Source organism: Lepidochelys kempii, chromosome 1 (assembly GCF_965140285.1).
Source record: "Lepidochelys kempii isolate rLepKem1 chromosome 1, rLepKem1.hap1, whole genome shotgun sequence".
Classification (NCBI taxonomy): domain Eukaryota; kingdom Metazoa; phylum Chordata; order Testudines; family Cheloniidae; genus Lepidochelys; species Lepidochelys kempii.
In genome coordinates this window covers 260,954,757-260,967,001 of record NC_136380.1, presented here as the reverse complement: position 1 = coordinate 260,967,001, position 12,245 = coordinate 260,954,757, and the positions used below count along the sequence as shown (strand labels likewise).

Sequence of the window (12,245 nt, the reverse complement as noted above, 5' to 3'; positions counted from 1 at the left end):
TGCTGATGACCTCACCATGCTGGTGAAACAGGAAATGAAATTCAAAAGTTCCCAGTGCTTTTCCTGTGTTCCTGGCTAGTGCATCTGAGTTGAAAGTGCTGTCCAGAGCAGTCCCAATGGAGCACTCTGGGATAGCTCCCGGAGGCCAATGCTGTTGAATTGTGTCCACACTACCCCAAATTAGACCCAGGGATGTCGATTTCAGCGCTAATCCCCTCGTCAGGGAGGAGTACAGAAATCGATTTTAAGAGTACTTCAAGTCAACAAAAATGGCTTCACTGTGTGGACAGGTGAGGGTTAAATCTAATGCTGTTAAATTTTATTTAAACTCGTTGTGTAGACCAGGGCGAAGCGTCTGTCATTTCTGAAAATGAGACTTAAGTTCTGCTGAAAACTTACCCCTTGTTTTTCATGGTCCTTACCATGGCAGGAGAATCTAGGAATGGCAGACCTCAACAGCAAACACTTATTCTCATATTCCACATCAATATATTACTGCCTCTGTATTTGTCAAAGCCCCAGAAACCCCTGGAGAGGTAAGGCTGTGTACTCTGGATTCTGAGGGAATGTTTACTATATAGGACTAAGCTGTGTAGAAAGGCTGACCATGTGTGGCCTCGAGAGAAATATAAGGTTTAAGCCATCTCAATTCAAGGGCTCTCTATAAAAGGATAAGAGTATATGCAGTCATGTATGTACTAGGTAGTGTTCTTGTGCCTGAGTCTCAGGGTGTGAGCTTTTAGCCAGAGGAATGACCGCCTCAGGCAAATTATAGATACATGCCATTATCTGAAATCTGCAGGGTTGTTATGTGGAGTTCAGTGACTTAAAACAGGAACCTGGTTTCAGGAGGGCAGTGCTTCAATTACTTTTCCACTTGTAGGGCTCCTCACTTGTCTCCCTTCCTTAAGGAGATCACTGCTAGCTAGTCTTCCGCAGTGGGACTCTGTAGAGGCAATATATTTGGAGAACAAGCCGCTTGTGAGAAGCAACTTCTTTTCCACCTCTCCTTCCCTGCTTGAGTTCAGGGAAGCTCTGGTTTAATAAGGAACTTCATGTAAGTGTTTTACGTATAAAGACACTCTAGAAGACAAAAAGCCCAACGTTTTACAAAAGTAGAATCAGGAAGTGACCTTTTGCCCTAATGATCAAATTTTGCATGCACAGTGGTGGTGGTTTTGGAAGCAACAAAAATGTTCTTCGTATTGTTCTTGTGGAAGCTCCCTGTTTGTATGGCAAACAACTGGTATTGACTGTCTGTGGAAGAGGCCAGGCTTTTCTCTGCCTGTTCTTGCTGGCCAAAGGGTATTGGGTTGGGGAGCTCTATGATGTGGATGATATGATAGGGGGACTGGTAAATCCCAGAGCTTCATGTAGAAAGGGAGTATGTTGGGGAAGTGCATATTTTGACTAGCCTAGCCATGTTGTTAGGCCCCAGTACTGCTGACAGTATTTGTAAGGGCTATGTGATAGATGTAATCTCTAAAGTCAATTAATGCTACATGATGAAGTCGTCAACACTTGTTTTAAAAACTCACTGAAACTAGTTCAGTGGCTAAATTTATGCTGTATCTCAAAGGAAAACTTCCATATTATGATGGCTCTATTGGAAATGCACAAGAATACTCACTGTTTCTTCCTGCCTCAGGCTCAGAAGATTGCTGAACATCGCAGGAAGTATGAACGAAAGCGTGAAGAAAAAGAAATCAAGGAAAGGCTGGAGAGAGTAAAGAAGGCCCGAGAGGAACATGAGAGAGCACAGAGGGTGAGCTTTTGATTTTTTTTTTTAAAAAGTGTTGCATAATCTTGGGAGTGATGCAAGGTTAACCTTTTTGGTAGAAATTCTATTGTATGTAACCCCTTCCATGAATATTTTTTTAAAATGGAGTTTTAGTATTTGTAGTACGATAACACCTAGGAGTCTTAATCATGGACGAGGACCCAATTGTGCTAGGTGCTGTGTCTTGGTTACTTGACTAGCTGAGACAATGAAATCAGAGGTGGATTGTGCATCCTCGGATTCTATTGAATCTGGAATGAGAGTTACCAGTTCTACCACCGTGTAACTTTTCACTTTCCTTTTTGGCCATGCAGCAGGGCAAGGGTTTTCTTAAAAATTCAACTTTTAACAGTAACTGAAGCATATGAGTTGCCCGTATCCACGGCTGAGCAGCAGTAAGTAGGATCTCAGCACAAAGGTTTTTTGCTGAACATGATTCTAATTTTTAACTCCCTCTCCCCCCCCCCTTTTTTTTTTTCCTAGTTTCTCACGTACCCTCCTCTCCACCTTGCCATCTGGTTTTCCTCTCAGTTCTGTTGTATGTGGGCCCTCATCACTAGTCTCTTAAGCAGAGGTAGTCCAATTATTTTTTTGGCTAGTTCAAAATTTCTTGGTCAAGGTATAGTCAGGGTCCAGACTCCAGAGAAAAGTTTAAATAATAATTAAAAAACAGAAAAAACAAAGCCCTACAATAATAAGTAAATAAAAGATTTTGTGGTCCGTTCAAAAGCATCTGGCAGTATGGATTTGGCCTGCGGTCTGCCTGTTGACTATCCCAGCTCTTAAGTGTCTCGAATTTAGCTGACATTTTTTCACAAAAGGCCATTTAGGTAGTAGGAGGTTGTCTGCCATTTCATTGCTCTTTCTGGAATGATGTGCTTTCATTTGCAGGAGGAAGAAACCCGGCGACAGGCAGGAGGAGCTCAGTTTGGTGGTTTTCCAGGTACCTCATTTTTGGGGAATCCTAATCGGGCACAGAAGGAGGTTGGCTTCTTCATGTGAGGCAGGGCCAAAGCTTTCATTTATTCTCGATACCCTTCAGTGAAAGGACAAGGCTGTGAGATCAGGAACTTGAGAAGACTTTAGTTTTTGGAGGGATGAAGGAGAGAGGTACTCTTTCTACGAACTACTGAGTGACTCATGGTGTGTAGTAAATAAATGTGAGAGTATTCAGAGCTCAACAGTGAAGATCGTTGGGTTGAAGAGAGTTGTGTATGAGAAGAATATGAATATAATGTATTGCTTAGCCAGCTAGAAGTGGGGAATAGAACTCTGTAAAAATACTTTTAGGAAGGAAAGGAGTTGTCCAGGGTGGCCTGGAGGGCTCTCTTGAAGAGTAATATGAGGAGACTTGGTGAAGGGAAATTCAGACTGAATACTGGGAAATATGTGCTGGGAGAGAGCTGTGGTTCATTGAGTAGTAGAATTCATTTAATAAGACATAATTTCTGTACTATTCAGAGAGAAGCCATCTCTTTCCCAGCATTGGAATATAATAAACCTTCAATAATAGTTGCATGCTCTTGGCACTATATTTTGTTTGCAATGAGTATTGGGGAGAAATTGGGACTTCTGTGTCAGTACATGAGAAGACTTTCCTGGAGGTGGGGTACACTAAGTGCATGCTGGCTTCGAATCAGTTCTGCTAGGAAATTGATGAATAGGCAGGAACCCCACCCCATGCTCAGCACAACACACATGATGTATTCTGGTTTAGTGTCCAAAATTGGCATCTCTTATGGCACTTTGCTTATTTTGTTAATATATGACTAAGCATTCAGCCTAAGATTTCTACTGAGTGTGCTTTGTTCATGAGGTGTCTCACTGCTGACTTCCTGCCCCATATTACTTCTGCCTCAGACACTTAAACCCTTTTTATGCTACTGAATTTGAGCTGATAGGCTATACCTGGTTTGGTGAGTAAACCCGAAATAACTGCAGCCATTGTTATGAGCCTCTTATTGCCTTAGATTCCAAAAATGTGGATGAAATGAGATGCATATATTCACAGGAAGAGAAGGTGATGAACCCCCTACTTTCTAGTTGGGGGAACAACAGTAGCCTTGTGGAAGACCTGTTTGTTCACCTTCCTGACCGGGTCTGGTAAAAGACAGGGGCTGTCCTGGGCTATGTGCATGTGCTTATATATAGATGACTGAACTTTTTTCCTTTCTGTATTCTTGTCTTTTTCTATTTGCAGGTGGGTTTCCGGGAGGTATGCCTGGAGGTATGCCAGGCATGGCAGGGATGCCTGGTCTCAATGAAATTCTCAGCGACCCAGAGGTTCTTGCAGCCATGCAGGTGAGGACTTGTAGTCATAAAACATAAACATGCACAATGAGGACACAACATATGTTCTCTTCTCACTTACAGGGAGAGGAAAAATCTTTCTTATCCAAGTTGGGAGCTTTTTTTCCCCCCTTAAGACAAATGACAAGCAGTTAATGAAACTCTAAAAATGTGGGTGGCATCACTCTGGGATGACTTTGTAGGCTATTTGTCTAGCTGGTTGTGGTTAGTTAATACTCCTGACCTTCCATTGCACCAAGATATTCTAGACAAACCTAGAATTGTACAGTACAGCATGCACTCTAGCTTTTTGGAACTATTTTCTCCCTCTCTTGCATGGTTTTGTGGGACTCTCATTACACTACTTTTACTAGATCTGACCCAGTTGTGAATGAGAAGGCTTGTTGTCTCTTGAATGTGTATGGATAAATCTTGTTGAAAGGCAGAACACTGGGCTGGATGAACTGATCTGGCAAATTCCATATTACCATATATGAAAGCCCATTTTTCCCATGCTAAGAATATTCCATACCTGTTAAACCAGTTATGGTGTTGGAGTTCAGAGAAGCATCCCACTAGCTGGCCCTAGGGTAAATCTGTTGGCAGTTGTTGAAGAAAAATTATGGGTGGGGCTGAAACAAAACTGAGACACTCTGACAAGTTGACATGGGCAGGTATAAAGGTGTCTTATTGATCTTTTTATTTAAACAAGTAAATTGGGTATTAGTCCCAGATGGCTTTCAGACGTGAAATACTTAGTACCCTGGGCACACTGACCTACTGAAACAGCTTTTCATAGCTTTTTGAAGCCTTCTATGCTAATCAAAAGCATAGCAAGAAATCATTGTTTGGAATGCCTTAAGCTTGGGAAATGTGTACAATGCCTTTGGCCCATGCAGACATCTTTAATTTTCATGATCACAATACCTGGGAGCAAATCTTTACCTGAACAGGTGTGATCTGCAGTATTGGCTTCCAGGACGTCTATGAATAATACTGGAAGAAATTTTTTTAGGTCAAAACTTTGCCCTGATGTCCTTAGTTATTGGTGATGGTCTTCTTTCACGTGCTGATTTTTTAAGTCATTCTCTGCAAGTTAATGGGAAAAGATTCCTAGGCTTTTGAGTACTACCACATGGCAGGCCTTTGGCTGCCTTTCTCTAATGTATAGGTGACTTGCAAAGTAGCTGGAATGACTGGCTCTGCATACATTTAGCAAATGGTAATACTTAATATTGACACCTAGATAGGAGTTTAGTCTTCCATGTTTATAGAAGCTGTTTCCTGTTAAGTCATAAACTTCAATAGCCCCTAAAGTCCAGTCCTGTTTAGGGTTGTCTCCATTGAAGTTGTCCTGTAATGAGTGATATTAGCCTTACTCACACACACAAAATCAAAACCACAAACTTGTTACTGTGTTCATCTTTTCAAGGCCTGCGTTAGCCTTCCTTTTATCTACTGTTTCAACCTGTTGAAATTGTTTCTAATAAACTTTATTTAGCCAACATCTGTTGAGCTTTTAGTCTCTGAAAGAATCAGCTGAGATGGGTGTTGAGGGAAAGGGAGGAAAATGGCTTGCCTAATGTTTGTTTTTTCTGAAGCTATATTTGAGTGGCTATCACATTTCTATTTTCTTGTATTTAACTGTCTCTATCTGGGCATTGTCACTTCCTGCTTTTGAATTTAAGCTGGTGTTCTCACTAGTTCAGTTAAGAACAGTTCAGTTGTCTAGTGCAGATATGGCTGAAGTATAAGAAGTTTATCATGGAAATGTCTTTCCAACCATAGCACTGATAGCCACATACTGTAATATGTGCCTGCCCAGATGCTCAATAAGATCATTCAGAAGCCCACCATAGAGTTAAATGTGAAAAGAGCCACTTAGACCAATAGTGCAAATGTCAAAGGTGTTGCACTCAGTACAGAAAAATGTACATATCTTAGTTATGACTCCATGCTAAGCAGTGAAGCTAAAATTGGTGTAGATAAAAATCTTGTTTTTCAGCAGTAAACACACTAGTTAAAATAGCAAAGTACCTTCTAATAAAATTCCCTCTCTCTTTTTCATAACTTTCTCTTTGTTCTTGGGCTGATACAATCGGTGCTCAATCTCAGCCCAAAAGTGAAAATCTGAGGGAAATCCCTATAGCTGTAAGGGAAAAATCTGAGGCAGACTTTGAAATGTCAAACTGAGCATGCAAATAGACCTCAGAATAGAACTGTTTGGTCTAAAATCTATTTAGCATATGAAAGTTCTGTTTCGAATCATTGCAGTATGAAACTTCTCATAAGTTTTAAATCACACTTCCACATTGATGCCCTACCAGGTGGAAGTTGGGGGAGAGATGGGGGAATGTGCCCTGGGAAAGTCTGCACAGCTCTTGAATAGGCTGAGAAAGAAGACAGACTTTGTCCAACTTTGCTATCTTCATATGGGTGTTTTAACCCCAAACTCCTTGGAATATGAAGACATTAGATTGCATATTTATTTCAAACTCCTTGTGCTCTGGGTTTTACACCCCAGAGTACCTGAGTCTTTAGGACATTAAAATAGATGGCTTTCACTTCCTATGCAAGGTTAAGGTCCAAAATCTGCTCCTGTGCTGACTTCATTGAGGCCTCCAGAGTGATTCTTGTACTGCACCAGTGCCTTTATAAAGTATATACTTTACGTAAGCTCGAGCATGGTATTTGTAATCTTAATGTGCATGGAAGAGTTTTGCTTTTCCCACTTCTAAGAGTTTTATTTTGTCTAATAGCATACTTAAAGAACTTTTCAGCAAAGAAAGTGAAAGTTCTGTATACCTAAATAAAACTGCAGAGGGAACATTCAGTCAGAACATAGTCACCAAAATTCAAATACTGTCAAACTTGACATCCTTACCCATGTCAAGTGACATGGTGTCTGTAATATCTTCAAGTCAGACTCAGTTTCATCTCATCCAAAATATGGTACCTCTTGAACCTTGTTGTGAGATGAGCTTAGTACTGACTCACATTCTACCTAAAGAATTGCCAGCTTCACGTCCTGTATTACCTGGATTTTTCTTTAGAGGTCTCTCATCCAAGACCCAACTAGATAGACTTTAAAGCCAAAGGTGGTGTGACTCCTTATCTCCAGAGCAGTCAGTCTAGTGCTATATTTACTTGAAATGTTTTATGGCTTTTTGTATTAGAGTAAAGCTACAATAACATCTTTCCTCTGCTGTTGCAGGATCCCGAAGTTATGGTCGCATTCCAAGATGTTGCCCAGAACCCAGCAAACATGTCCAAGTACCAGAACAACCCCAAGGTCATGAACCTCATCAGCAAACTGTCAGCCAAATTTGGAAGTCAACCATAAATTCCCTTTTAATAAAATCACAAATGTATGGAAAAAAGAATTGATTACTTAACAAATGCAGGTGTTGCAATAACACAAACCATTGTACCTCTCATCTTCTCATGAAGAGCACTCGGGTGCTCTAAAGAGAGTCCGCCTCTTGCCCCCATGCATCAAACTTTTTGCAAAGATTGGTTTAGTTACTCAAATTATACTCAGTAACATACACTTTCAATCCTCCCTCTCTACCCAAGAGTTGCAACCATTTGTTACAAATATTAAATACTGTTTCCTTTGAATTAAGGCTTATAATAGATTGTAATCTTTCTATAGGTAGTCTGATTTAACAAAAAAAGCCGTTTTAAATCAAACTGTCATCCTGGCTTTCACTTCCCAGCAAGTAAAGAAGCAGGAATTGTAACACCAGGATCCTGTGTTATCCATCTGGGACAGGAAGATTGGTCTAATTGTAGGAGAGGGTATGGTGAGGACAGTTATTTTAAAGTATTAACTGGATGAAGGAGGTGTCCACAGGTTCTGTTACACACCCTTTTATTTGCTTTACAGTTTGACATGTGGCTGACTTTAGATGGTGATTAGAGCAAAACCAATAAGGGTCACCAATATGCTAACTACTTATACACTGGAACTTCTGGCAGTACTGCCAACACTGTTTAAAACTTAGGATTGTCCCCTGCTCTGTGGCTATCCTTTGCTCATTCTGGCATGAAACACATTTTATTGCAAATACCACTGAGGTTAGGTAAGTTACTTGCTATATTCTCGTCCAACATATTTTTGTAATACTGTTGTATTATCTCTGTCCAGGTGGATAAGGGAGTGCATCTTCCCTGATTGGCTGGTCTTTAACTAGTTGTACTCTTTCTGATGAGGCAACTCTTGCCAGGCTTCATCCATTTGAAAATTGGAAGGAAGGAAACTTGTCCCTACCATCACCTCTGTCCCCTTAAGTGGGCAAGCTATCCTGAACATGGTGTGTAAATTCTATTACTATCAGTTAAAGGCAGAATAAATCCCACAATAGAGCAACTCTGGGTTCTGAGGGAGTCTGAGTCCTAATATGCTTACAGATGAAATCTCGTGGCCAAAGTTTTCAACTTTTGTCTCTGTCCTCTTGTCAGTTCAGTCAGAGCAGTCGAGTCCTTTCCTACTATCGCACACCCCAGTCTTCCATCTTTAACTTTCTTTTTTAATATGATGCTGTCCCAGTGGTCAACACTTCAGTTCAATTCATGGTTCTTGGGATTTGGGATCAATATGAGAAGGTGGATTAGTTGGCACAGATGGCACATACTTTGTAAATTTACAGCATGGGTATCCTTTGAACAGTGTGTCTTTGCTGGTATGTTCTTGCTGCTTCCATTTGTTTTTTGTCTTTACTAAACATTGCCTCCTGCTCATGTTGGAAAGTTTATCATAACTAGCTTTTGGTCACTTTTGGGTCTTCTGAAAGCCTTTCTGTCCAGTGATCTTGTAATTCTGTGTCTTAAGCCATAATGGATATCACTGTTTTTAATTAAATCTGGACTTGTTTAGGAACTCAACAACAGATGCAAAAATCTCACACTCACACACACACCCCCCAAATGCTTTATTTCTCATACTAATAACCTTGCAAAATGGAAAGAGATGTGAATTCTTTTTTGCTTAAGAAATATAGTTCTGAAATACTTCTAGTTGCCTTTTAAAAAAATAAAAATATGGTTTTGAAAAATTAAGTTTCTTGGTTTGGCTTTGTAACTGAAAACTTGTTCATTAAGTGGGAACGCTAACGTAAGCACACAGTTCACGATTAAACTGCATACAGCCTGGACTAAATGCTTCACTAAGAGCTTGTCTTCTCTGCAAAGTTAACTCAAATTATAGCTCAAGTGTTGCCCCTAACCGAACTCCTGTCCATATACAAAAATTTCTGGCTTGAGTGATGGTGCCTTTAAATCAATCAAGCTAGGGAGTATAGGTTGAACTCGGGTGCTGCTGATGCTCAACCTACTATGCTGTGTGAATGCATATAGAGTCCACTTAAGTACAAAGAAAAGGAGTACTTGTGGCACCTTAGAGACTAACAAATTTATTTGAGCATAAGCTTTCGTGAGTTACAGCTTACTTCATCAGATGCATGCAGTGGAAAAATTACTCTTATTTTCCACTGCATGCATCTGATGAAGTGAGGTGTAGCTCACAAAAGCTTATGCTCAAATAAATTGGTTAGTCTCTAAGGTGCCACAAGTCCTCCTTTTCTTTTTGCGAATACAGACTAACACGGCTGCTACTCTGAAACCTGTCACTTAAGTACAGTCTCCCTCCCTTCCTGCCCTCTACCCCAGAGTTATCTTCTCAAAAGTCCCCGGGGCCTTTGTCTGTCTACCTACCTACTCCCTGGTTTTGGACTGGAAGTTTCTTCCAGACAGTATAAATAGTGTTCAGACCCCACCTCAGCATGCAGTTTTCTGTACTAGTAATATTTATATAGTACTCTTATGGCTATCTGATCTGAACAAGTACATCTGGCAGTGTGGATAAAAATTCACTTAAACTTTTTTTATTTAAACCTGATTGATTTAAATTATATTCTTTTGTTTTTAAGATAAACCTCTTTGAAATTATGACAACCTATGTTAGAGCCTGAATGTATTATATTTAAGTTAATATTAAGAGTACATGTAGCTTCTGATCTTTCTTTGAAAGTCAAACTACTGAACTAGTGGAAGTCACTGTGCTAAGCACCTGGAACCAGAACTTGTTGAAGTGCTAAAACAACATTTGACAGCAGTAGCCTCTTCTGCAGACACACAATATTTCCTTCGTTTCATTTTATTCAACTAGTTTAAGTCAGTGACTAACGCATTCCAAGTTAAGAAACTAGTTGGGAGTTGAAAAACCAGGAAAGCTTGTTTTCTTCTCTCAATTTGTGAATAAAAATAGAGGCGGATGAGATCTACTAGTTCTAAAATCTTGAAGGATAGGATGACCAGAAGCAATTAATTGAACTAGCTAATCACAGTTGCTTCCTTTATTTAATAAGTTTTAAATAATAAACAATTTTAAAATGCTGTCTTTGTGAATTTTAATTTAATTTCTGTTTCCATCCAGATGCAACTTAATGCAAATCATGAGTGAAAAAATAATCTAGTAAATAAGAAATGCATCATTCACCATTTTCTAACATACTAAATATAAATTAAAAATCCGGATAAATGCATGTTAAACTATATAATTGCTTAAATATGTATAGATATATGCAATGTACGTGTAGGTCAGTCAAAAGAAATACCAAAGTTAGTGTGAAAGCTATACTTGCAAACAACATTTTAATGGATACCATGAGAATCAACTTTCCTTAAGGGAAATAAGTACAAATGCAAAACAAGATTAAAATCAAATATTTAAATCAAGGTTCCTGTTTGCTGATTTAAATAATGATTAAAATCAGTGTTTTAAATTACCTTGGTTAAAATAATCTACCTGTTATTCTGGGAGCATATACTCCCACTGGGTGACTAGCTGGCCTGAGGCTGACATCAATGTTTTCACAAAAAGAAAAGGAGTACTTGTGGCACCTTAGAGACTAACCAATTTATTTGAGCATAAGCTTTCGTGAGCTACAGCTCACTTCATCGGATGCATACTGTGGAAAGTGTAGAAGATCTTTTTATACACACAAAGCATGAAAAAATACCTCCCCTCACCCCACTCTCCTGCTGGTAATAGCTTATCTAAAGTGACCACTCTCCTTACAATGTGTATGATAATCAAGGTCGGCCATTTCCAGCACAAATCTATTCAGGGGACACCATCACAGGGCCTAATAACATCAGCCACACTATCAGAGGCTCGTTCACCTGCACATCCACCAATGTGATATATGCCATCATGTGCCAGCAATGCCCCTCTGCCATGTACATTGATCAAACTGGACAGTCTCTACATAAAAGAATAAATGGACACAAATCAGATGTCAAGAATTATTCATAAACCAGTTGGAGAACACTTCAATCTCTCTGGTCACACGATTACAGACATGAAAGTTGCGATATTACAACAGAAAAACTTCAAATCCAGACTCCAGCGAGAGACTGCTGAATTGGAATTCATTTGCAAATTGGATACAATTAACGTAGGCTTGAATAGAGACTGGGAGTGGCTAAGTCATTATGCAAGGTAGCCTATTTCCCCTTGTTTTCCAACTCCCCCCCTCCTTCCTCAGAGGTTCTTGTTAAACCCTGGATTTGTGCTGGAAATGGCCCACCTTGATTATCATACACATTGTAAGGAGAGTGATCACTTTAGATAAGCTATTACCAGCAGGAGAGTGGGGTGGGGGGAGGTATTTTTTCATGCTTTGTGTGTATAAAAAGATCTTCTACACTTTCCACTGTATGCATCCGATGAAGTGAGCTGTAGCTTACGAAAGCTTATGCTCAAATAAATTGGTTAGTCTCTAAGGTGCCACAAGTACTCCTTTTCTTTTTGCGAATACAGACTAACACGGCTGTTACTCTGAAACCTATCAATGTTTTCGTGAGCCTGTGGCGTGAGGCCACCAAGACCTAAGATTTTGGGTCTGGGGCCAGCAATAAGTGATATGTCTAGGAAGCTAGCTGACAAGGGGATCCACTACATTAGACCTCTGCCAGGGAAAGATAAAACCTCTGAAGAGCCTGTACTACTGGGCAAAGGACTACAACTCTTGCTCTGGTAACTCCCCTAGAACATCACTGTTCTATGAGGAGCTGGACCAGGAGATTAACAGTACCTCAAACATAGAGCTCCTGAATACCCCTTCATATCTCAAGGGTCCTGGGCAATGTACATGGGTGGTCAAGGGCTAAG

The 12,245-nt window shown here is 40.0% G+C and overlaps 1 protein-coding gene across 2 annotated transcripts in view; it reads left to right on the top strand.

Annotated features, from left to right (window-relative positions):
- The window catches only part of ST13 (ST13 Hsp70 interacting protein), a 32,697-nt gene extending 23,571 nt beyond the window's left edge, over positions 1–9,126 (top strand). For both annotated transcript variants that reach the window (XM_073327136.2, XM_073327137.1), the window contains 4 exons: positions 1,649–1,765; positions 2,672–2,723; positions 3,981–4,081; positions 7,284–9,126. In XM_073327136.2, the coding sequence (XP_073183237.1) occupies positions 1,649–1,765; positions 2,672–2,723; positions 3,981–4,081; positions 7,284–7,412 (399 nt within the window). In that variant the 3' untranslated portion in view covers positions 7,413–9,126. The remainder of the gene's footprint in view (positions 1–1,648; positions 1,766–2,671; positions 2,724–3,980; positions 4,082–7,283) is intronic.
- Positions 9,127–12,245: the final 3,119 nt, after the last annotated feature.